This window comes from Bubalus bubalis, chromosome X, assembly GCF_019923935.1.
Source record: "Bubalus bubalis isolate 160015118507 breed Murrah chromosome X, NDDB_SH_1, whole genome shotgun sequence".
Taxonomy (NCBI): Eukaryota; Metazoa; Chordata; class Mammalia; order Artiodactyla; family Bovidae; genus Bubalus; species Bubalus bubalis.
In genome coordinates, this window is record NC_059181.1 from 4519488 (window position 1) to 4544806 (window position 25319).

The 25319-nt window shown below is 46.7% G+C and overlaps 1 protein-coding gene across 3 annotated transcripts in view; it reads left to right on the forward strand.

Moving 5' to 3' along the window:
• The window catches only part of STS (steroid sulfatase), a 160473-nt gene that overhangs the window by 117312 nt on the left and 17842 nt on the right, over positions 1-25319 (forward strand). For all 3 annotated transcript variants that reach the window (XM_025277035.3, XM_025277038.3, XM_044937368.2), the window contains 2 exons: positions 2423-2560; positions 17174-17333. In XM_025277035.3, coding sequence (XP_025132820.3) covers positions 2423-2560; positions 17174-17333 — 298 coding nt within the window. The remainder of the gene's footprint in view (positions 1-2422; positions 2561-17173; positions 17334-25319) is intronic.

The following is a 25319-nucleotide window of genomic DNA, read 5'->3' on the forward strand; positions in this document are numbered from 1 at the left end:
GCCACACCAAGACGATACAGAAAGGGTTGTAACTCCCACGTGACGAGACTTTCTGGACAGAGCAGGGTAGCTGCTAGGCCGCTGTGAAGATGGCTTTCGGGAGATGCGGAAAAGAGACAAATAAGCCGTCGTGGGGGGTAGAAGCTCGATCCTAGATGTGGGTTCCTGTGCTGTAGGTAGGAGCTGATACAGTTTGAACCCCCCGTGGGCACTGAGGGAAGGAGCCCGTAGGCTTTCTCGTAAGCTTGTTGGGTGCAAATGGAAGAGGCAGAGATGAGGTCTAAATACTCTTTGTGCTTACTGTTTAGTTCGTAAGTCGTGTCCAACTCTTTGTGACCCCATGGACTGCAGTCCGCCAGGCTCCTCTGTGGAATTCTCCCAAGCCATAACACTGGAGTGGGTTGCCATTTCCTTCTCCAGGGGATCTTCCTGACCCAAGGATCGATCCCGCATCTCCTACACCGGCAGGCAGATTGTTTACGGCTGAGCCACTTGAGAAGCATTTAAAGCTCTTAGCAGACCTCAGAAAACCAGCTCAGGCCCTTTAATACCTCACAGTATAACTAACTGCCTGCATTGGCCAAATGAAGTTAGCACCATGGGACTATAAGGGATCTCTGTGGGAATTATAAATTAGATGCCTCTAGTCTGACCATCATTTTCTTCTGATTTGAGAGCAGATGAGTGAGTTGAGTGAAAGTTGCTCAGTTGTGTCCGACTCTGTGACCCCATGCACTATACAGTCCATGAGATTCTCTAGGCCAGAATACCTGAATGGGTAGCCTTTCCCTTCTCCAGGGGATCTTCCCAATGCAGGGATGGAACCCACGTCTCCCACATTGCTGGCGGATTCTTTACCAACTGACTTATGAGGGAAGCCCAGATGAGAGCTTCCTAATCAAAGAGGCTGTATTACAGCCCATTCTTCCATCTTCAGCTCTCTTCTGTTTGTTTGTTTTTTTTTCTAATGAAAAATTTGAGGTATAAAGAGAGAAAAGTGCAGTCAAGCGCCCTAACCCTAACCCTAACCCTAACCCTAACCCTAACCCTGGTAACAGTTGATGAAGTCAGGTCTGATGTCGGGTCATCTGTGCTCTGTACTCACTTCCCATCTTCCTGGACGAATGTGATGAAGAGAGAAGCTGTCATACCATGCCATCCATGGGTCTGTTTATCTGCTAAGCTGTGCTGGCTTTGAGAGTCTGGGTTTTGGAATCAGACTTCACTCTTTCTTTTTTGTCTGCCACTTCCTAGGCTTCCCTGGTGGCTCAGACAGTAGAGGATCTGCCTGTAATGCAGGAGACCCTGGTTTGATCCCCAGGTGGGGAAGATCCTGTGGAGAAGGGAAGGGCAACCCACTCCAGTATTCTTGCCTGGAGAATCCCATGGACAGAGGAGCCTGGTGGGCTACAGTCCATGGGATCACAAAGAGTCGAACACCACTTAGCAGCTAAACAACAACAATATGTCAGGGTTAGTCTAGAACATGCAGTTTGGGGAAAAAAAGATGAGGACAAGGTAAAGGAGAGTGTGAGGAAAATAGATTTTTCATGATGGGCAGTTTTAGACATGGGTATCTATGGTAACTATTAGAAAGGTCCTTCATCAAAAAGTATTTATAGAGATGTTTCCTCATATAAGAGGAGCCCTGATGGTTTAGTTTTTTCCCAGACAATGAGGAAAGCTAGTAGACTTCTTTTTCTTTAGCTGGAGAATAACTGCTTTACAATGATGAGTTAGTTTATGCTGTACAACATGTGAACTGTAGGTATATATATATCCCCTCCCTCTTGAACCTCCTCCCCACCCCCTCATCCAACTCCTCTAGGCAAATGGATTAAGAAGTTGTGCTACATATATACAGTGGAATATTACTCAGCCATAAAAAAGGAACAAGACTGGGTCATTTGTACTGATGTGGATGCACCTAGAGTCTTTCATACAGAGTGAAGTAAGTTCAAAGCAGAAAAACAAAGATCATATATTAACACATATTGATGGCATCTAGTAGACTTTTTTATGACCTCAAGACCCAGGCCAGCTGATGATTGCAACAATCTTCCCTCTGTCTGCTAGCATCTTTCTCCAAAGGGCTCATAGTCTGTGAGCCTGATTCTTCTAAAATGCTTTATCTAATCTCCCTGGAGGATTGCCCCACGATGCCTAGAGGTTCAGATGATGCTTACAGATGATACTTAATTCCATGACTAACCTTTCTCCTTGTCTCTGCCGAGAGCCCAGCCACTGTGGGTCCTTCTGATTATGGAGCATCCCGGATTAGAATCCGCATGAGCGGGAGGGCTCAGGGCTCAGGGTATTAGACTGTCTTCTCCTCAGCATCACCAGTGCACAAGGGCAAATCACCTCTGTTTCTTTTGTAAAGATCGCGCTGTTTTAACCTTGAGTGTTTCCTCCCCTTCAGGGCAGATCTTGGATGTCCTCGATGAGCTGAAACTGGCTAATAACACCCTGGTGTACTTCTCCTCCGACCAAGGAGCTCATGTAGAGGAGGTGACCCTCAAAGGGGAAGTTCAAGGAGGCAGTAACGGTATCTACAAAGGTAAGAAATGTGTTCGGTGGGCAATGCCCGTGGTATCAGCACTGGGCCCCCCGGCTCAGCCCTCGCTCCCTTCTTCTGGACCTTGAAGGACCTTAGTCCTGTTCTTTTTTTTTAATATGCATATTTATTTATGTATTTGGGCTCCCCAGGTGGCTCAGTGGTAAAGAATCCATCTGCCAAACTGGAGGCACAGGAGATGCGGATTCGATTCTTGGGTGGGGAAGATTCCCTGGAGGTGGAAATGGCAACCCACTCCAGTATTCTTGCCTGGAGAATCCCACGGACAGAGGAGCCTGGCGGGCTACGGTCCATGCGGTCGAAAAGAGTTGGACACGACTGAGTGACCAACGCTTTCATTTTTTCACGTGATCTCTTAGATGTGGCATGTGGGGTCTATTGCTCTGACCAGGAATCAAACCTGGGCCCCCTGCTTTGGCAGCACACTTTCTTAGTCCCTGGACCACCAGCAAAGCCCTCCAGGAACTCTTTAGTAAAATGATTCAGCCAGCCCTCCTGTATTTACTCTTGTTTTCAAGTGGTGAGAAGCTGGAAGCTTGTATTCCTATATAAGAAGATAAGGTGCTTTTTCCCTATTTCCGTGAGGTTATGGGCTGTGTTCAGAAAGTTGGTTTTGTTATTTCATAGATGGTAGCCTCTCCTGAGATGCAGTCACAGACTGAATGTCATGTGCTAGCCGCCCCACCCCACCCCACATCCCCACCATCCATTCGCTCCCCCGAAGAGGGTCCTTTAGGTTCCAAAGCGGCTTAGCGGCTGTTGCTGAGATGTGTACATAAATCACAGTAATAGAAGCGGCGAGAAGGTGACACATTATTTACGAAACTCACATACACAGTGGGATGGAGCCCCAGTTTGGGGACAGAGGACCCCCAGCTGATGACTCTGAGAAACCCGGATGGAGCAGGGAAGGAGGAGGGTGTAGTGGGATTTTGTGATGATAGCTGAATCTTCAGAAACACAAGAGGATGGTGAGGCTGGGTCAGAAAGAGAGGGTCAAAGGTCTGAGAGATGCCTGCGGGCTTACGGTTTTCATACAATCTGCAAAGCATGCTCACTGCCGCTCCCTCTTTTGTTTTTATCTGGAGGATAATTGCTTTATAGTACTGTGTCGGCTTCTGCCATGCATCAACGTGAGTCAGCCACAGGTATACAGACGTCCCCTCCCTCTCGAACCTCCCTCCCACCCCATCCCACCCCTCTCGGTTGTCACGGAGCCCTAGGTTGAGCTCCGTAAGTCATATAGCAAGTTCCAATCTATTTTAAACATGGTAGTGTATATGTTTCTATGCTATTCTCGCAAATCATCCCACCCTCTCCTTACCCCGCTGTGTCCACAAGTCTGTTCCCCATTGTTGCTCTGCAAATAGGTTCATCAGTACCATCTTGCTAGATTCCATCAGTTCAGTGAAGTTGCTCAGTCGTGTCCGACTCTCTGCCACCCCATGAACCGCAGCACTCCAGGCCTCCCTGTCCATCACCAACTTCCGGAGTCCATCCAAACCCATGTCCATTGAGTCGGTGATGCCATCCAATCGTCTCATCCTCTGTTGTCCCCTTCTCCTCCCACCTTCAATCTTTTCCAGCATCAGGATCTTTTCCAGCTCTTCCCTTCAGGTGGCCAAAGTATTGGAGTTTCAGCTTCAGCATCAGTCCTTCCAATGAACACCCAGGACTGATCTCCTTTAGAATGGACTGGTTGGATCTCCTTACAGTCCAGGGGACTCTCAAGAGTCTTCTCCAACACCACAGTTCAAAAGCATCAATTCTTCGGCGCTCAGCTTTCTTTATAGTCCAACTCTTACATCCATACGTGACTACTGGAAGAACCATAGCCTTGACTAGACGGACTTTTGTTGACAAAGTAATGTCTCTGCTTTTTAATATGCTATCTAGGTTGGTCATAACTCTCCTTCAAAGGAGTAAGCGTCTTTTAATTTCATGGCTGCATTCACCATTTGCAGTGATTTTGGAGCCCCAGAAAATAAAGTCTGACACTGTTTCCACTGTTTCCTCATCTGTTTTCCATGAAATGATGGGACCAGATGCCATGATCTTAGCTTTCTGAATGTTGAGCTTTAAGCCAACTTTTTCATTCTCCTCTTTCACTTTCATCAAGAGGCTCTTTAGTTCCTCTTCACTTTCTGCCATAAGGGTGGTGTCATCTGCATATCTGAGGTTATTGATATTTCTCCCAGCAATCCAGATTCCAGCTTGTGCTTCTTCCAGCCCAGCGTTTCTCATGATGTACTCTGCATATAAGTTAAATAAGCAGGGTGACAATATACAGCCTTGACGAACTCCTTTTCCTATTTGGAACCAGTCTGTTGTTCCATGTCCAGTTCTAACTGTTGCTTCCTGACCTGCATACAGGTTTCTCAAGAGGCAGGTCAGGTGGTCTGGTATTCCCATCTCTTTCAGAATTTTCCACAGTTTATTGTGATCCAAACAGTCAAAGGCTTTGGTATAGTCAATAAAGCAGAAATAAATGTTTTTCTGGAACTGTCTTGCTTTTTTGATGATCCAGCAGATGTTGGCAATTTGATCTCTGGTTCCTCTGCCTTTTCTAAAACAGCTTGAACATCAGGAATTTCACGGTTCACATATTGCTGAAGCCTGGCTTGGAGAATTTTGAGCATTCCTTTACTAGCGTGTGAGATGAGTGCCATTGATTCCGTTTATATACGTTAATATACTTGTCTTTTTCTTTCTGACTTACTTCTCTGCATCCAATAGGCTCTAGGTTCATCCACCTTGTTAGGGCCGACTCAAATGCATTCTTTTTTTATAGTTGAGTAACATTCCACTGTGTATATGTACCACGGTTTCTGTGTCCATTCATCTGTGGGTGGACATCTAGGTTGCTTCCACATCATAGCTATTGTAAAATGTGCTGCAATCAACATTGTAGTTGTTCAGATGCTGAGTCATGTCCAACTCTCTGCCACCCCATGGACCACGGCACGCCAGGCTTCCCTGTCCTTCACTATCTCCCGGAGCTTGCTCAAACTCATATCCATTGAGCTGGTGATGCCATCCAGCCATCTCATCCTCTGTCACCCCCTTCTCCTCCTGCCTTCAATCTTTCCCAGCATCAGGCTCTTTTCCAATGAGTCAGCTCTTTGCCTCAGGTGGCCAAAGTCTTGACGCGTCAGCATCAATTCTTCCAATGCATATGCAGGCTTGATTTCCTTTAGGATTGACTGGTTTGATCTCCTTGGAGTCCAAGGGACTTTCAAGACGTTGGGGGTACAGGCGTCTGTTTCAGTTATGGCTTTCTCAGGATCTATGTCCAGTAGGGGCACTGTTGGGTCGTATGGTAGTTCTAGTCCTAATTTTTTAAGGAATCTCCATACTCTTCTCCATAATGCTTGTCATCAATTTACATTTCCACCAACAGTGCAAGAGGGTTCTGTTTCGTCCACATCCTCTCCAGTGTTAAACATATTGGATGTGTTAGAAATGCTTTTCTTGACTCTAAGAAAGACCATTGATGTGTGACACTGTGTTAGTACCTCAGTGGCTGCTCTATTGCAAAGCATTATCCCTTTGTCAAGTTCAGCTGAAATCAAGTTCACACTGAAACATTGTTACTATATCATGCTCTCAAAAAAAAATAAATAAGTAAGAGATGTGACTTCCTTCTAGCTATGCGGAATGGCCAAAACAACTTCAGAAGGCTAAGAGAGCTTGTTTTTAATGACTTCTCAAGGTCAAGGCAGCTTGTTTTCTAAAGCTGTGAAGTCACACGCATTCCTATGATTTGTGCAAACACAGGGGAATCACGCCATTTAAACTCATCGATCAAAAGAGCATCCTTTTCTGAACAATACTGATTTCACGTCTGAATCAGAACTGCTCAGAAAGATCTGTACTCTTTAAGCTCAGCGATCGCCTGGTATTCCCCAGTCAGATCTGTCTCACTGGTGCGCCTTGATAGAATGGCTGTGATCAAATCACTTTAGCAGAGTTCAACGGCAAATCCCTTTTAATCAGAGGAACACTAGACCCTGCTGTAGTCTGTATTTTAAAAAATTAATATTCTGGGTTTGAAGGGATAGTGTCCCTACTAGATTTTCCTGTCATTCTTTTTTTAAAATTGAAATATAGTTAGATTAGTGGAGGAGGGCATGGCAACCCACTCCAGTATTCTTACCTGGGAAATCCCATGGACACAGGAGCCTGGCGGGCGACAGTCCATAGGGTCGCAAAGAGTCGGCCAGGACAAAGCCACTGATCACTCACATAGTCGGTTTACAATCTTCTCTTAGTTTCAAGTGTACAGCAAAATGATTCAGTTATACACGTGTATATATATATTTTGTTTCAGATTGTTTTCCCTTATAGATTATTACAGAATATTGAGTACAGTTCCCTGACCTATATCGGAGGCCCTTGTTGATTATCTATGTTATATATAGTAGTGTGTGCCTGTTAATCCCAAAGTCCTAATTTCTTCCTCCCCACCTTCCCTCTTTGGTAAACATAAGTTTCTTTTTTTTTCTTAATATGTCTGTGAGTCCATTTCTTTTTCATAGATAAGTTCACTTATGCCCTCTTTTTAATTCCATATGTAAGTAATATCATATTTTGTTTGTTTTTGTCTGGCTTACTTCAGTTAATATGATCATCTCTAGGTTGATCCAAGTTGGTGCAAATGACATCATCTCATTCTTTTTAATGGCTGAGTAATATTCCATTGGATATATGTACCACATTTTGTTTATCCACTCACCTGTTGGTACATGTATCTTTAGTTTTCTCTGGATGTTTGCCCAGGAGCTGGCTTGCTAGATGCTGCTGCTGCTGCTAACTCACTTCAGTCATGTCCAACTCTGTGCAACCCCATAGACAGCAGCCCACCAGGTTCCCCCGTCCCTGGGATTCTCCAGGCAAGAACACTGGAGTGGGTTGCCATTTCCTTCTCCAATGCATGAGAGTGAAAAGTGAAAGGGAAGTCGTTCAGTCGTGTCTGACGCTCAGCGACCCCATGGACTGCAGCCTTCCAGGCTCCTCCATCCATGGGATTTTCCAGGCAAGAGTACTGGAGTGGGGTGCCATGGCCTTCTCCATGCTGGATGCTAGGATAGATCTATTTTTAGTTTTTTAAGGAACCTCCAAGGTGGGAGGAGAAGGGATCGACAGATGGTTGGATGGCATCACCGAGTCAATGGGCATGAGTTTGAGCAAGCTCCAGGAGTTGGTGATGGACAGGGAGGCCTGGCGTGCTGCAGTCCGTGGGGTGTCAAACAGTCAGACACAACTGAGTGACTGAATTGATCTGAACTGAATGCTGTTTTCCACAGTGCTGCTCCAACTTATATTCCAACCAACAGTGCAGAAGGGTTCCCTTTACCTCCCACCCTCCCCAACACATAATTTTTGTAAACTCATTTTCACCTTTTCCTTAAAATACCCTCCCTTAGCTGGGACCAGAATAACCTAAGATTCTTTTCGAGTTGAGTGTTTCCAGTCTCTTCCTCATAGTTGAAAATTCCCCAAAGTCTTGAATTGAGACCATTATATTCCTGGCTCTGGCTTCAGTTTTGTTCCTCTCCAAAGTCAAGGGCACCCAGCAGGCAGCTCCCCCGTCAACCCCCAGCTCCCTTCTACTCTGCCTAAAGGCAGGTAATAAATGCCAGTGGAGTGGATAAATTAACCCTGTGTGTAGATAACGTCTGCAGAAACATCGGTTGGCAGGGGTGGGGGCTGAAAATCATGTTTTCCTGTATGTGCAAGAAAGGAGGCTTTCCGAATTTCGTGAGTCCTGGATGGAAGGTCCTGCAGTTGCTGGTCCTTGAAGTATGCATTCCATAAGGAACTGATGGGCTGGAGTCCAGATTGCTTCTGAGTCTGGCTTCTCCTTGCCTCACAGAGTCCCACAGCTTTCAGAGCAATGGATACTTTCATTGGGAAAAAAAAAATAAGAGCAAGCAGCTCTGGTAGTTTATTGGGAGGTGGTTACATTTAGGTTCATCATTCAGTCCATGGACTGTAGCCCTCCAGGCTCCTCCGTCTACGGGATTCTCCAGGCAAGAATACTGGAGTGGGTTGCTATTTCCTCCTCCAGGGGATCTTCCCCACCCAGGAATCAAACCTGGGTTTCCTGCATTGCAGGTGGAGTGTTTACTGCCTGAGTCACCAGGGAAGCCCCATTCAGATTTTGGCAAATAGTTTCATCAGCTTCCTGAGAGTGGGCAGTGCTGGCCGGTCCCTCTACTGGCGGGACTTGTGTACTAGGAGTTCACTGGGCTTTTCCTCTTTGAAAGAAGGTCATATGTTATCCCCGCTTAGCAGTTCAATCCTTCGGTTCAATTCCACTGACAAGCGTGCATTTATTGAGTCTACACTGTACGGCAGGCACGGGGCAGCTTCTAAGGCATCATGGCAATGAATACAGGGTCTCTGACCGCTAGGAACTCATATTCTTCTGTCGAGATGGAGCTCAAAGGACATGGTGTCAGATTACAAACTAGACAGGAACCTCTGAGAAGGGAGCAGCGGAGGTTGCTCTCCCAACCTGGGAATTGAGAGAACCTCCCAGGAGATGTTGGCCTTTTGCAGGGTGATGTGTGAAAGTGTTGGCTGGCAGGGAGGAGAGGTGGAAAGTTCATTCCAGGCAGAAATGAGATGCTTCTGGGGAGCGAAAAGGCAGCTCAGTGTTGCTGGAGATGAAATTGTGAACAAGAGCTATTGTGTGATGTAACTGAGGAGAGGTATCCTACATCCCCATTAATGCATCCTATAGAATGAATAGATGGGGATGGATGGGTGCGTAGATAGATAAATAGATACATATGGATGCATAGATGGATAGAGATGGATGGATGAATGCATAGATATAGGTGGATGGATGGATAGACAGATATAAATGGATGGATAGACAGATATAGATGGATGTGTAGATATAGATAGAAAGATAATAGATAGATAGATATGGATAGGTAGATGTAGATCAATGAATGGGTAGATAGATATAGATGGATGGATAGATATAGATGAATGGGTAGATATAGACAGATAATAGATAAATAGATATGGCCTGATAGATAGATACAGATCAATGCATGGATAGATACATATAGATGGATGGATAGATATAGATGGATGAATATAGATAGATAATAGATAGATGTGGATGGATAGGCAGATATAGATCAATGAATGGATAGATAAATATAAATGGATGGATAGATATAGATAGATGAATGGATGGGAAAAAAAAACAAAATAAATGTGTGTATGTGTGTATATACACACACACACATGTATATATGTATATATATGTATGTATGCAGTTATTTCCATTTGGGTAGTAGTTAAAATTGGAGGTCAAGAATATCACCCAAATCTGGTATAAGGAAACGCTGAAGGAGTGACAGTACGGATGAACTGAGGAATAATACAAAACATCTCATGCTTTTGGCTGGTCTGATTGGGTGGATAGAGGCTAAAGTCCTTGAGGAATTAGGCCTCCTGGGCAGAGACTCGGTTCCCTGTCTTTAGAGCCGGAATGATAGGACTGTCCTTGTAGGAACGTCGTAGAGCATTGTCACGATGATTTGAAAGGCTGTGCGTGCAGAGTGTCTCCTAAGTGCCCTTGGTGAGGGCAGGGTTGACTGTTACGTAACTGCCAGAGCGAAAGACCACTGTTGGCAGACACATTCTACCCACATCACCTGTATCCCCAGAACCGAGAACTATGCCTGACATGTTGTAGGAAATGGTTTTTCAGGGACTTCCCTGCTGGTCTAGTGGCTAAGACTCTGAGCTCCCAATGCAGAGGGTTCGGGTTCAATCCCTGGTCAGAGAACTAGACCCCACATGTCAAAACTAAAGAGGTTACATGCTGCAACTAAGGTCTGGTGTGGTCAAATAAATAAGTAAATAAATATTTTAAAAGGACTGATTTTTGAGTCAATATGTAAATGAAAAAAAACACTTGAGCTTGGGTTTCAAGGATCAATGAAAGTGAATGTCGCTCAGTCACATCCGACTCTTTGAGACCCCATGAACTATGTCCACGGAAATCTCCAGGCCAGTATACTGGAGTGGGTAGCCTTTCCCTTCTCCAGGGGATCTTCCCAACCCAGGGATCAAACCCAGGTATCCCACATTGCAGGCAGATTCGCTACCAGCTGAGCCACCAGGGAAGCCCAAGATTACTGGAGTGGGTAGCCTTTCCCTTCTCCAGGGGAATCTTCCCAACCCAGGGGTCGAACCCAGGTCTCCTGCATTGCAGGCAGATGCTTTACTAACTGAGATACCAGGGAAACCAAAGGATCAATGGTTTAACTCAATGAAGAAAGCAATGGAAGAGCGTGATTGTGTTGGAAAAAATCCATTGATAGTGACAATGGATTGGATATGGGGTTTGAGGAAGAAGAAGACATCGACCATCATCGACCATCAAACCATCATTATGGTTTGTGGCTGGTGTGATTGGGTAGGTAGAGGTTTCCTTGAGGAACTCGGACTCCTGAGCAGAGACCCGTATTGGGTTGTTGTCTGAAGAGGTGTATGGGGTCATCTGGAATAAGAAGATGTGTTGAATATAGAAGGTGAGATGGTAGATGATCCAACAAAGGAGACAACAAAAGAGAGTGACAGGCAAATAAGAGATAACCAGGAGAGAAGACGGTCCAGGGAAGAACGTGGTCTGTAGAAATGGATGCTGAGAAATAGTCCAGTTCTGCTGGAATTCCATCACATCCGCTAGCTTTGTTCATAGCAATACTTTCCCAAGGCCCACTTGGACTGCAAGGAGATCAAACCAGTCAGTCCTAAAGGAAATCAATCCTGAGTACTCATTGGAAGGACCGATGCTGAAGCTGAAGCGCCAAGACTTTGGCCACCTGATGCAAAGAGCCAAGTCATTGGGAAATGCCCTGATGCTGGGAAAGATTGAGGGCAAGAGGAGAAAGGGCATGACAGAGGGTGAGATGGTTGGATGCCATCACTGACTCAATGAACATGAATTTGAGCAAGCCGCAGGAGATAGTAAAGGACAGGGGAGCCTGGCATGCTGAAGTCCATGGGATTGCAGAGATGGACCCAACTTAGAGACTAAACATCAACGTGAGTTCAGTCCTTGGGTCAGGAAGATCCTAAATGGCAGTCCTCTCCAGTATTCTTGCCTGGAGAATCCCATGGGCAGAGGAGCCTTGTGGGCTACAGTGCATGGGGTCGCAAGGAGTCAGGCATAACTGAAGCGACTTAGCAGACAGGAGCAGTGAAGATAGTCGGGGTCAATGAGCATGTCAGGTTTCCAAGATCGTGGGAAATAAGATCTAACATGTAGATGGCGGGCTGATCTTTGTAAAGATTGCAAGTATAATGCTTATACTGGATTATGTATAAATGAATCAGTTTGTTGTATGCCTGAAACGAATACAACATTGTAAATCAACTATACTCCAATTATTAAAAAAAAAAAAAAAAAAAAAAGAGCAGTGCTCTGCAGACTATGGGAGAAGGCAATGGCACCCCACTCCAGTACTCTTGCCTGGAAAATCCCATGGATGGAGGAGCCTGGTAGGCTGCAGTCCATGGGGTCGCTAGGAGTCGGACACAACCGAGTGACTTCACTTTCACTTTTCACTTTCCTGCATTGGAGAAGGAAACGGCAACCCACTCCAGTGTTCTTGCCTGGAGAATCCCAGGGACGGGGGAGCCTGGTGGGCTGCCGTCTGTGGGGTCACACAGAGTCGGACACGACTGGAGTGACTTAGCAGCAGCAGCTGCAGACTATGGCAGTTGAGCCAGATGCGGTCTGATGGCTGATTTGGTAGATCAGGATTTCCTGAAATAAAGCCATCCTCATTTGCTGGAGTCTGGCCCTGCTGTTTCTGAGCTTCTGAGAACTTGGGCAAAGCACCAACAGTCCATGAAGTAGTGCCTTCCACCCCCACCCCGCCCCCGCCCCCGCCCCCCACCGTGCTCTTGAGAGCGAACACGTGTCAGCCCTTGGCTCAGATAATTTTGCTGTTTGATGTCTTGCTTCAATCGTCACCTTCAACTTTTCAAACCAGGTCAGTTATTTTAAGGGTGTTCCACAGTTCTTCAGCTCTCCTCTTCCTCAGGGGCGTGAGCAGACAACTGTTCTTTGTTTTTGCCCTGTTTGGCGGCGGATAATACTTTGATTGAAGCTGGTCAGTTTTGTGCCCTGTCCTGTCTCTGTCTGCTGGCCTTTTAATCTCTTGAATGAATACATCGGGGAGGAGAATGGAAGCTAGAGTCTCTTGGGTGAGATGACGCTTGGGTTAGTTACATTTGTCCCGGGTTTCCTTCTTGTTCTTTAGTTGCTAAGTTGTGACCTCCGTGGACTGTAGCCCACCAGCCTCCTCTGTCCATGGGATTCTCCAGGCAAGAACACTGGAGTGGGTTGCCATGCCCTCCTCCAGGGGATCTTCCTGACCCATGGATCGAACCCTCCTCCTGGGGATCTTCTGGACCCAGGGGTCAAACCCGCAGCTCTTAAGTTCCTGCACTGGCAGGCGTGTTCCTTACCACTAGCGCCACCTGGGAAACCCCACGTACACACTACCACATATAAAAGCGATACCAATAAGGACCTCCTGTATAGGACAGGAACTCGACTCAGTACTCGGTAATACCCTAAGTGGGCAAGGAATCTGAAAAATAATAGATACGTGTGTATAAACAAATCACTTTGCTGCGAATCAGAAATGAACCACCCTCCAATAACCTTTTTTTTTTTTAATACCCAATGCTCTATGCCTGTCCCCTCCTACTGGGAGAAATGGAGACCCTGGAGCTGTAGCTTGGGCATTTAATTTGGGCAAGCACTCTTGAGAGGCATTGACAGGTGCGTTCTTTAGTGCTGAGCCACCAGGGAAGCCTCTGCTTCCTTCTGGTTTCTGAGATGCCTAAGAGGAGGAAAAAAAATGACAAATGGATAATTTCATACAACTCTATGCCCAGATGAGGCAAAAGAGTGACAAGCGTACGCTCCTGCCATTCAGAGGCATTTGACCTGCCGGGTGGCAGGATTCGACAGAGACAGAAATGGAAGGCTGGTTTGGAGACAGCTCTTAACAAGACAGCTCCTAACAAGAGTCTCAGAGTGAATGGTGGAGGAATTTTGCAGGAAGACTGACTCAGTCCTCATCCCTTTGTGATTCCCCATCAGGACTGAGTACCAGCAGGATGTTAAACGTGCAAATTTGACAGTGACTCGACCAAGGTTTTAAATTTAGACTGTGCTCTTTTCTCTGTTCAGGCGTTTTCAGAAAAAATGAATCCAGCCTCCATCACCTCTTTTGTTTCTTGTATCTTCCTTACAACCCTCCCTCCGCCTTGCCTGCGAACCATCTTTCTCCTTCCCTAGCCAACTCAAAGGCTGTTGATTTAGAGCCGGTGCTCCCCCAGGCAAGAGGCATCGTCTGGGCTTGTTCTTGGCCTCCAGTTTTGCACAGCATGTTTTAAAAGGGGCACTGCTCTGGGCGAGGGGAGCAGCATCTATGTTTTTCCATCCATCCCCGTGTTCTCTGCCAGAGGGACCCAGTAGCCCTGGCCTCTCTGAGCCCAAGGCTTCCACGTTCCCGTCTGCCTTCCCCAGGGTCCGTGAGTGGTACGCCTTGCTAAGCATCATCTGTGGACATTCTGACCCTCTCCCGCCTCCTCCCTGCAGCCCCTCCTGTTAGCCCTTTCATGCTCTGCTTAGTTAGTTTTGAATCACTTCCCAGGTAGCACTAGGGGTAAAGCATCTGCTTCCAATGCAGGACAACCCAGGTTCGACCCCTGGGTGGGGAAGATCCCCCTGGAGAAGGAAATGGCAACCCACTCCAGTATCCTTGCCCGGAGAATCCCATGGACAGAGGAGGCTGGTGGGCTACAGCCCGTGAGGTCACAAAGAGTGGACTGAGTGGCTAACTCTAACTGTGATAAAAATGCCACTGTTGGTTCTCTCCTGCCTTCCAGGCCGGGGGTCCTAGTCCCGTGGAATACTCACATCTTCCCTGCTTGTAACATACAGCACGGCACAGTTGATCTGTGCGCCCGTGGGCACAGAACCCGTATTTTCATTTCCTGGGTCTGCCTTAACAAGTCGCCGCTGCTTTGGTGCCTCTGAGCAACCCAAGTGGATGATCTTATGGTTCTGCAGGTCCAATGTCCAGAATGGGCCCACAAGGGCTGAAATCAGGGTGATGGTAGAGCTGCGTTCCTTCATGAAGGCTCTCGGGAACGCCTACTTCCTTGCCTCTCCCAGTGGCCAGAGATCAGCTGCATGTCCTGGCTTGGGGCAGGTCTCTGCATCCTCACAGCTCGTGACGTAGCATCCTGAAACCTCGCTCACTGCAGTTCTGACACCAACGCCCCTGCCTCTCTTTTTCCCTTAGAAAGACCCTCATGATTGTATTCGACCCGCTCACAGAGCCCAGAATAAACTCTCCTTTTGTCATATAAGGCGCCGTTTCCCCGGATTCCATTTGGGGACATACGGAGGCTCCACTGGGCTTCCCAGGAGGAGCTAATATTAAAGAATCCATCTGCCAATGCAGGAGACACAAGTTCAATCCCTGGGCCTCCAAGATCCCCAGGAGGAGGAAATGGCAACTCCCTCCAGTATTCTTGCCTGGAGAATTCCATGGGCAGAGGAGCCTGGGGGGCTACAGTCCATAGGGTTGCAAAGAGTTGGACACGACTGGGTGACTAAACACGCAGCATGCAGGGTCAACATTATCCTGCCTTCCACCCGTGGAAAAAAAAGAAATGGAATTGGAACCCCATGACTTCAGAGTCATTTTCGTCAGTCTTTTTTTTTTGGTCAGTCTTGGTTGCTGCAAGATTTCAGCGTCCCTGGTTACAGTCATCACTCATATCCACCATGCAATGCTCGCCATGTGCCATGCATGTAGCGACCATGCCATATATACTGGGTTGGCTGAAAAGTTTGCCGGAGACCTGGGTTCGATCCCTGGGCTGTGAAGATCCCCTGGAGAAGGAAATGGCTACCCACTCCAGAGCTCTTGCCTGGCAAATTCCATGGATGGAGGAGCCTGGTAGGCTACAGTCCCTGGGATCGCAAAGAGTGGGACACCACTGAGCAACTGCACTGGAAGTTTGAGTTTTCCATGACATCATATGGAGAACTTGAACAAACTTTTCGGCCAACCCTATATATATGTATGTATGTATGTGTATATATATATATATATGCATGTATATACAAAACATATGTTATCATGTATTATATATTATTATATATATTATATATAGTATGTTATATTTGTTATATATTATATATACTAGCCTAAGAATGCTTCCCTGGTGGCTCAGAGGGTAAAGCGTCTGCCTGCAATGCAGGAGCCTAAGAATTGGTGCTTTTGAACTGTGGTATTGGAGAAGACTCTTGAGAGTCCCTTGGACTGCAAGGAGATCCAACCAGTCCATCCTAAAGGAGATCAGTCGTGAATATTCATTGGAAGGACTGATGCTAAAGCTGAAACTCCAATCCTTTGGCCACCTGATGGGAAGAGCTGACTCACTGGAAAAGACCCTGATGCTGGGAAAGATTGAAGGCAGGAGGAGAAGGGGATGACAGAGGATGAGATGGTTGGATGGCATCACCGATTCTATGGTGATGAGTTTGAGTAAACTCCAGGAGTTGGTGATGGACAGGGAGTCACAAAGAATCGGACATGACTGAGTGACTGAACTGAACTGAATGTTAAAATTGTATATGACTTTATATATAATATATTGCACAATAATTAAAAGTGTATATATTATAATTATATAAGTATACATGTTATAATATATATTAATATATATTAAATATATAATTTATATATTATAATTATAGATAAGTTTATATACTTTATAATTTATATATACATTATATGTAATGTTACATATTATAATTATATATGACTATACATATGAAACTATATTATAATTATATAACTATATATTTTATAATTTATAAATATATATTAAACAGAATTTATATATTATAATTATAGATAACTTTATATGTTTCCAGTATACAATTATATATTATATATATTGCATATTGTTATTATCATATATAACTTTATATATTGTATATATTTTTCTTCACAACAGACATAATGTATTTCTTAATGATTTCCTGTATTTTTGGGTGTGCTGGGTCTTCATGGGTACCCGGGCTTTTCTCTGGCTGTGCAGACTGCGGGCTGCTCTCTCGTGGCCGTGCTCAGACTTTTCGTTGCAGTGCCTTCTCCTGTCACGGAGCACGGGCTGCAGGACACTCGGACGTCAGTAGCTGCAGCTCCTGGCCTCCGTCATTCCGGCCCCCGAGCTTTAACCACAGGCTCAATACTTGTGGCTCACAGCCTTAGTTGCCCTGAGGCATGTGGGATCTTCCCAGACCAGCAATGGAACCCGTGTCTCCCGCTTTGGGGGGCAGGTTCTTTCCCACTCGAGCCCTCAGGGAAGCCGCAGATACTAGGAGATTCTCGTCCCATCCCTGTCGTCAAAGCACTTAGTTCTTCCAGACTGGCCGCCCCAGGTCGAGTGTTGAAGAGGGTACTGCTGGCCAGTTTTGGAAAGACAGATGTCCTTGACGCCTCTCCTTCTGCATTCCAGGGGGAAAAGCCAACAACTGGGAAGGAGGCATCCGGGTTCCTGGCATCGTCCGGTGGCCGGGAGTGATCCAGGCCGGCCTGGAGATTGATGAGCCCACCAGCAACATGGACATCTTTCCCACGGTGGCCAAACTTGCGGGGTCTCCTCTGCCACAAGACAGGTACCGTGACTCCCAGCTCCCTGGGATGCTCTCACTCACGTTGTGCAGGCAGGGGAGCTCTGGTTCACCTGCTCTGTGGCAGGCTGCCTGCAACTGGACCGGTCATCCACGCCCAGTTACGGAACATAACTGATGGGTTACGGGGATTCCCTGATGGCTCAGCTGGTAAAGAATCTGCCTGCAATGCAGGAGACCCCGGTTCGATTCCTGGGTCGGGAAGATCCCCTGGAGAAGGGGATAGGCTACCCACTCCAGTCTTCTTGGGCTTCCCTGGTGGCTCTGGTGGGCAAGCAGGGCTCTGTCCATCCGCTTATCCCAGGGCAAAACAAAGTCCGAGGCCTGACGGGGATGGATGCTCCGTTTCTTTGTTTTGTGTTGTGTTCTTTTGTTCAAAATTTATTTCCCTATCGTGTTGGATCTGCATTTTTTTAATCGGAGAATAATTGTTTCACGATGTTGTGTTGGTTTCTGCTGTACCACAGTGTGAATCGGCTATAAGGATACATATACCCGCTCCCTCTTGAGCTTCCCTCCCACCCCCCGTCCCTCCCCTCTAGGTCATCACAGAGCCCCGGGCTGAGCTCCCGGTGCTATAGAGCAGCTTCCCACTCGCTGTCTATTTTACACATGGTCGTGTATATATGTTAGCACTGCTCTCTCGATTCATCCCATCATCTCCTCCCCCTTCTGTGTCCAAAATCTATTTTCTACATCTTCATCTGTATCCCTTCCCTGCAAATGGGTTCATCTCTAACATTTTTCTGGATTCCGTATATGCATCAATATCTAATATTCGTATCAGCTGACTTAATTTCTTCTGGTCTCTGGGTCCATCCGCGTCTCTAGGAAAGATCCAATTTTGTTCTTTTTCATGGCTGAGTAATATTCCATCGCATACATGTCCCACTTCTTCTTTATCCATTCACCTTTAGATGGACAGCTGGGTTGCTTCCATGTCCTGGCTGTTGTAAATAATGCTGCAGTGAACACTGGACTACATGTGTCTTTTACAATTGCGATGGGCTTCCCTGGTGGCTCAGCTGGTAAAGAATGCACAATGCAGGAGACCTGGGTTCAATCACTGAGTTAGGAAGATTGCCCTGGAGAAGGGAACGGCTACCCACTCCAGTATTCTGGCCTGGAGAATTCCATGGACTGTATGGTACATACCCAGGAATGGGATTGCAGTCTTTAGCTGAGCCTCCCTCTTTTGGCATTCGATAGATTTTCTCTCCCTCTGTCTCTCTCTGTCTCATCGGCTTGCAGCAGGGCAGCTGAACAGAGTAACCCTGCTCCTCGCATCACACACACCTCCTCCCAACCCCACCCAGCAGCTCTTTGCTGCAGGAGCACCGAGAAAGACAGCTGGCTGCTCCATCAGGCCTGTTTCCCCAGCATGTCTTCATCCAGCAGGTTCTAAATGAAACTTCTTTCTCTTCCATTTAAATACAACTTCCGATGACATTGCCAACGGTTTCTCCTTAAGTGTTACGACCCATCTGAAGAGTTCTGAGTGAGGCATGCTGATTAATTGTTTTCCTTAGTCAGGTGGCAGGTGATGGGGGCACGTGGGCCACAAATCTGATTTAAATTCAGCTGCCACAGGAACCCAGCAGAGACCAGAAAACAGGGACAAAAACAACAGCTCGACCAGAGCTCAGTCCAGGTGGAGGTTTGCTCAGCTCCTTTGTGTGCAAGCTTGGTTCACTCTTACCTTTTTTTTCTTTTTTCCAAATTTCTACATTGGGTATACCTTCTGCCAGAAGTGTGCCCACACCACACACACACACACACACACAAATGAGAAAGGTGAAATTATAGAGTGTAGCCCTTCTTATGTGTTATGACCCATCTGCAGAGTTCTAAGTGAGACATGCTGATTAATTGTTTTCATGGAGTTCTGGTCTCAAGACCCTCACAAACACTTCACCGATCGAGGAATCCAAAGGTGCTCTGCTTCTGCGGGTGGGATCCATCTGTGTTTGCCATATTAGTAATCAGATATTCAAATCAGAGTCTTTAAACGCAAGAGCACCCAAGCAAGCATTTAGTCGGCTGGCAGAGTGATGACGGAGCCGCTGGGGAGAGACCCGCGCCATGAACTCGTGAAAGACCTGTGATGCGAGAGATCAAAGAATGTTTTGAATCACCATGGAGATCGTTTCAGCTCGTAGACCTCCTGATAGATCTCAGAATCCCTGCGGGTCTCTGAACCACACCTGGAGAGCAGCTGGTGCTCTGGAGAAGAAGAGAGATCCTGGAGCCGTACTGCATGCAGGGCTTCGCATCTTGGCTGTTTTAACAGCTGCCAAAGCCCCGAACTTCCTGGGCCTTGGTTTCTTCTCCTGCAGATGGGTTCAGCCTTGCACGCCCTCAAATGGGTTGATGTGAAGATGGAAAGCGTCAGAGGCTGGCAAGTGAGAGGTGTGAATACTTGTCCCTTGTGCTTCATCCACCATAAAGAAAAAGAGTTACTGCAACTCCTGCATTTAATCTCCGTCGGGGGTTAGAGGGTCATCACTTTGAAGGCTGAAGGGGGGCTTTGAAGATCTTACCCTCCAGTCACACTAGTCTGCCTTTGCTCTAATGATGGAAAACTCGGCAGTGGGAACTCATCAAAAGTCTCTTCTTCTTTTTTTTTTTTAAGCGATTTTATTTTATATATTTCTCCACTCTATGTGGCATGAGGGATTTTTAGTTCCCCAACCAGGGATCGAACCTGTGGCCCCCTGCAGTGGAAGCGTGGAGTCTTAACCACTGGACCACCAGGAAAGTCCCAAATGTTTTTTCTTGTAGACAATCAGAAGTCTCCCCGCTTCTTTTATCTGCTCTTTAGCCCTGGTTCTTTTTGGTATAAATGTGAATAGTATTGGGAAGAGTACACACAGACAGTTCAGATTGCTGTTATTGTTCAGCCGCTAAGTTCTGTCCGACTCTTTGTGACCCCATGGACTGCAGCACGCCAGGCTTCTCTGTCCATCACCAACTCCCGGAGTGTACTCAAACTCATGTCCATCGGTCGGTGATGCCATCCAACCATCTCATCCTCTGTCATCCCCTTCTCCTCCTGCCTTCAATCTTTCCCAGCATCAGGGTCTTTTCCAGTGAGTCAGCTCTTCCCATCAGGTGGCCAAAGTATTGGAATTTCAGCTTCAGCATCAGTCCTTCCAGTGAATATTCAGGACTGATCTCCTTTAGGATGGACTGGTTGGATCTCCTTGCAGTCCAAGGGACTCTCGAGTCTTCTCTGGCACCACAGTTCAAAAGCATCCATTCTTGGCTGATGATATCATATCATCACTGCTCTTTTCTCTCATAGTGTTTTTTTTTTTTGGCCACATCGGGTTGTAGTTGGGGCCCTCAGCATCTCCACTGCGTCTTGTGGAATCTTCCAGTGCAGCATGCAAACTCTCTAATTGTGACCTGCAGATTTTAATTGTGGCATGCAGGGTTATTTGCTTGAAGGCATATGGGATCTTAGTTTTCCAACTGGGGATCGAACCCGTGTCCCCTGCATTTCAAGGTGGATTCTTAACCGTTGGACCACCAGGGACGTTCCTCGGGCTCTCAGAGCATCTTTAAATGGTTTTCCATCTCACTGGGAAGAGGCCAGGGAAGGCAGAAGCTCAGAGGCAAAGAGGGAGATTCTTAAAGGGAAATCTCACTGCCGGCACCTCCTTCCCACCCCAGCCTGAGAGCGATGCAGGTCAACCTGGTTTTCTCACATGCGTCTGTTGATGGAGGAAGCCAGCCCCCACCCCTGTTAATCAGACCCAAGTCTTTTCTGTGTGAGCAGGTATCTTCAGTAGACCCCTTTCTGAATATTGAAGGTTCTTCCTATGGACCATCGCTGGTGGTCTTACTCAACCCAGTGATACTGTGTCTGCGTGGAGGTCCCTCTTAGATGTCATTGTCATCCTAAAGGCCGCAAAGAAAAGAAAACAGAAATCTGCTTCCATGTCACTCATGGGAATAAAATGAGTTCTCAGTGTTCTGTTTAGATAATGTTAGCAACCAGGTCCGGAAAACACCCTCGTATGTCTGCCCCGGTGACTTTGATCATCTAAAGGGATGGTTTTCACCTGGGGTGACTGTTCCTCCCAGGGGCCGTTTACCAATGTCTGGAGACATTTTTGATTGTCAGGACTCACGATGCTGCTGGCATCTTGTGGGTGGAGGCCAGAGATGCCCCTCAACAGCCCACAGTTTGGGGGACGACCCCGGGAGACAATCTCCCCCACCCATCCCCCCCCACCAATGAGAAGGAGTGATCCAGACCAATATGTCAGTACTGCTGAGGTTGAGAATTCTGCTCAGAGGCTTATTATTGCCCTTTCATGGAAAATGTCATTATAAGGAAAACCTTATTACAACTTCTCAGTAGTGACAGTTGGATAATATTCTCCTATTTATCCATGCGTGTGTATTCAGTCACTCAGTCATGTAGCCCACCAGGCTCCTCTGTCCATGGGAGTCTCCAGGCAAGAATACTGGAGTGGGTTGCTGTTTCCTCCTCCAGGGGATCTTCCTGACTCAGGGATCAACCGGCATTGGCAGGTGGATTCTTTACCACTGAGCCACCTGGGAAGCCCCTACAGTATTGATGCCATGTATAAAATGGATAACTAATGGGGCCCCACTGTATACTGCAGGGATCTCTGCTCGATGCTCTTTGCTGACCTAAGTGGGAAGGAAATCCAAAAAAGAGGGGATGTACATAAAGCTAGGCTTCCCTAGCGGCTGCCTGAAATTCAGGAGACCCAGGTTCAATCCCTGGGTTAGGAAGATCCCCTGGAGAAGGGAATGGCAACCCACTCCAGTCTTCTTGCCTGGAGAATCCCATGGACAGAGGAGCCTGGCAGGCTACAGTCCATGGGGGGCCATAAAGAGTCAGACATGAATGAGTGACTAAGTTTCACTTTTTCATACATGTAGCTGATTCACTTTGCTGTACAGTGGAGGCTAACACCACCTGTAAAACAACTATACTCCAATAAAAATTTCCAAAAAAGAAAACACACATAAGCCACAGAAATATACTACCTAAATATAACAAAGCAATAAAGTGAAAACCTTTCTGTTGGCCTCATCTTTGCAAGCAGACAGAATATTAGCATCGTGGGCGTATGCTCTTTCAGGGTGGTAATACAGAGTTCAGCATGCCGTAGGTGGCTGCACCTTTGGAAGACACCTCAATTCTGGCCACAGATCATAGTGCTAGGAGGGAAGGACAGGTTCACAGTTCTCCAAAGTCACTCTGTAGTCGTGAAATATTTAGGTCTCCTCTTCCCTACAGTGCAGTAGACCCAAGTTCAATCCCTGGGTCGGGAAGATGCCCTGAAGAAGGAAATGACAACTCACTCCAGTGTTCTTGCCTGGAGAATCCCATGGACAGAGGAGCCTGGCAGGCTAAAGTCCATGGGGTTGCAAAGAGTTGAACACGACCGAGCAACTAACACAGACATACACATTCCATAATTAGAATTCTATTTCTTTTTTTTTTCAAGTTTTGGAAAGAAATCCAAATGTTTGATATCACTTATGTGTCATGAAGGCAGAGGGAGAGACTTAGTTCTCCCAGTAAGTTTGGCTGATGTTGGGGAGGTCCCTGATGGCTTGGTGGTTAGGACTCCCGATTTTCACTGCCATGACCCAGGTTCAGTCCCTGAGAAGGCAACTGAGATCCTGCCAGCCATGAGGTATGGCCACCAGCAACAGCAAAACAAGATTAAAAAAAAAAATTTTTTTTGCTGATATGTAGCTGGGTGACCACACAAGACTTCTTCCATCAGTTCATTTCAGTTCAGTCGCTCAGTCATGTCCGACTCTTTGCAACCCCATGAATCACAGCACGCCAGGCCTCCCTGTCCATCACCAACTCCCAGACTTCACTCAAACTCGCGTCCATCGAGTCAGTGATGCCATCCAGCCATCTCATCCTCTGTCATCCCCTTCTCCTCTCGCCCCCAATCCCTCCTAGCATCAGAGTCTTTTCCAATGAGTCAACTCTTCGCATGAGGTGGCCAAAGTACTGGAGTTTCAGCTTTAGCATCATTCCTTCCAAAGAAATCCCAGGGCTGATCTCCTTCAGAATGGACTGGTTGGATGTCCTTGAGCCCTGAAATGAAACGGTTCAGTGAGCTCTACCTAGTTCAGCTCCGTTTTGCAGAATAAGAGTTGCAGCTCTTCATGCACATGAAACTCCTTGTGAATGAGCTTGCTTTCTGTTCATATACATCAGAGTGTCGAATGTTTACAAGCAGAGATGTTGCTTTCATGATGCAAGTGACTTTCTGGGCACTTGGGATTTGCCTTAGTTCGTCAAAGATCTATGTGCTTTCTCCTACAAATGTTTCCTTTCCTATTCTACACTGAAAAAAAAAGAATCACTTTGTTTGCAATCTGGCAAAAGGTAATTGATAGTGTACCCCCAAGTTAACCTCTTTGTCAGTCCCCCAAAGCTTCCCCTTCTGTTATGATGACCAAATCCTTCTTAGGGTGATCCAGGCAAAGGCAGGTCGTGGGAACATCCCAAGGTAGATGATTCCCTGGTTTCAGAGCAGAGAGAGATGGAGCATTCATGGGGAATGACATCACTGTCCCTCTGAAAAGTTACATGCCCTTTTCAGTTACATGAAAGTCACCTTGGCTTCCCTGGTGGCTCCGTAGTGAAGACTCCATCTGCCAACCTAGGTGTCCATAGGCAGATGAACGGGTAAGGAAGTTGTGGTAGGTATACATGATGCAGTATTACTCAGCTATGGAAAAGGGTCCATTTGAGTCCATTCTAATGAGGTGGCTGAACCCGGAGCCTATGATACAGAGTGAAGTGAGTCAGAAAGACAAATACCATATATTAACGTACAATATGGAATCCAGATAGATGGTACCAACGATCCTATGTACAGAGCAGCAAAAGAGACACAGATGTAAAGAACCGACTTCTGGACTCTGTGGGAGAAGGCGAGGGTGGGATGATTTGAGAGACCAGCATTGAAACATGTGTATTACTATATGTGAAACAGATCATCGGTGCAAGTTCATGCATGAAGCAGGGCACTCAAAGCTGGTGCCCTGGGACAACCTGGAGGAATATGGTGGGGAGGTAGGTGACGGGGGCGGGGTTCAGGATGGGGGTGACTCATGTGTTCCTGTGGCTGATTTATGTGGATGTATGGGGAAAACCATCACAATATTCTAAGGTGACAATATTGCAAAGTAAATATCCTCCAGTTAAAACAAATATATGTATATATTTTTTAAAAAAGAATCTGTCTGCAAATGCAGGGGACATGGGTTCAGTCTCTGGTTTGGAAAGATCCTGCGTGCCACAGAGCAACTCAGCCTGAGCACGACCACTGTGGAAGTGTCCAGGCCCTAGACACTGTGCTCCACAGCAAGATAAGCCTCCGTGATGAGAAGCCCCCGTACCGCAGCTAGAGAGGAGCCCCCCAACTCGGGAAAACCTGTGCAGCAAGGAAGACCCGGCACAGCACCCCAAAATTAGTTAATTTAATGTTAAAGAAAGAGACAGTCCCCCCAAGCTATTGAATTGGAATTTCTGAAAACTGAAATTTGGCCGCGACACTCCTTGATATTAAACTGTTAATATCCTCGTGGTTGTCAGGGGTCAGGACCCCAGGGGGAGAACCAACTCACTTTCCAAGTTAGTGAAAGTGAAATCGCTCAGTTGTGTCTGACTCTTTGCAACCCCATGGACTCTAGCCTACCATGGGATTTTCCAGGCAAGAGTACTGGAGTGGGTTGCCATTTCCTTCTCCAGGGGATCTTCCTGACCCAGGGATCGAACCTGGGTCTCCCGCATTGTAGGCAGATGCTTTACCGTCTGAGCCACCCGGAACACAATCTCAGATGAGCACGTTTTTCATAGAAGTGAGCAGACGCCAGGAGAGAACACATCCAAGTTTGTAGCCGCGGCTGTCCTGCAAACATGCTATGAAAGCTTGAGTTCGTTGACAGAGAAGT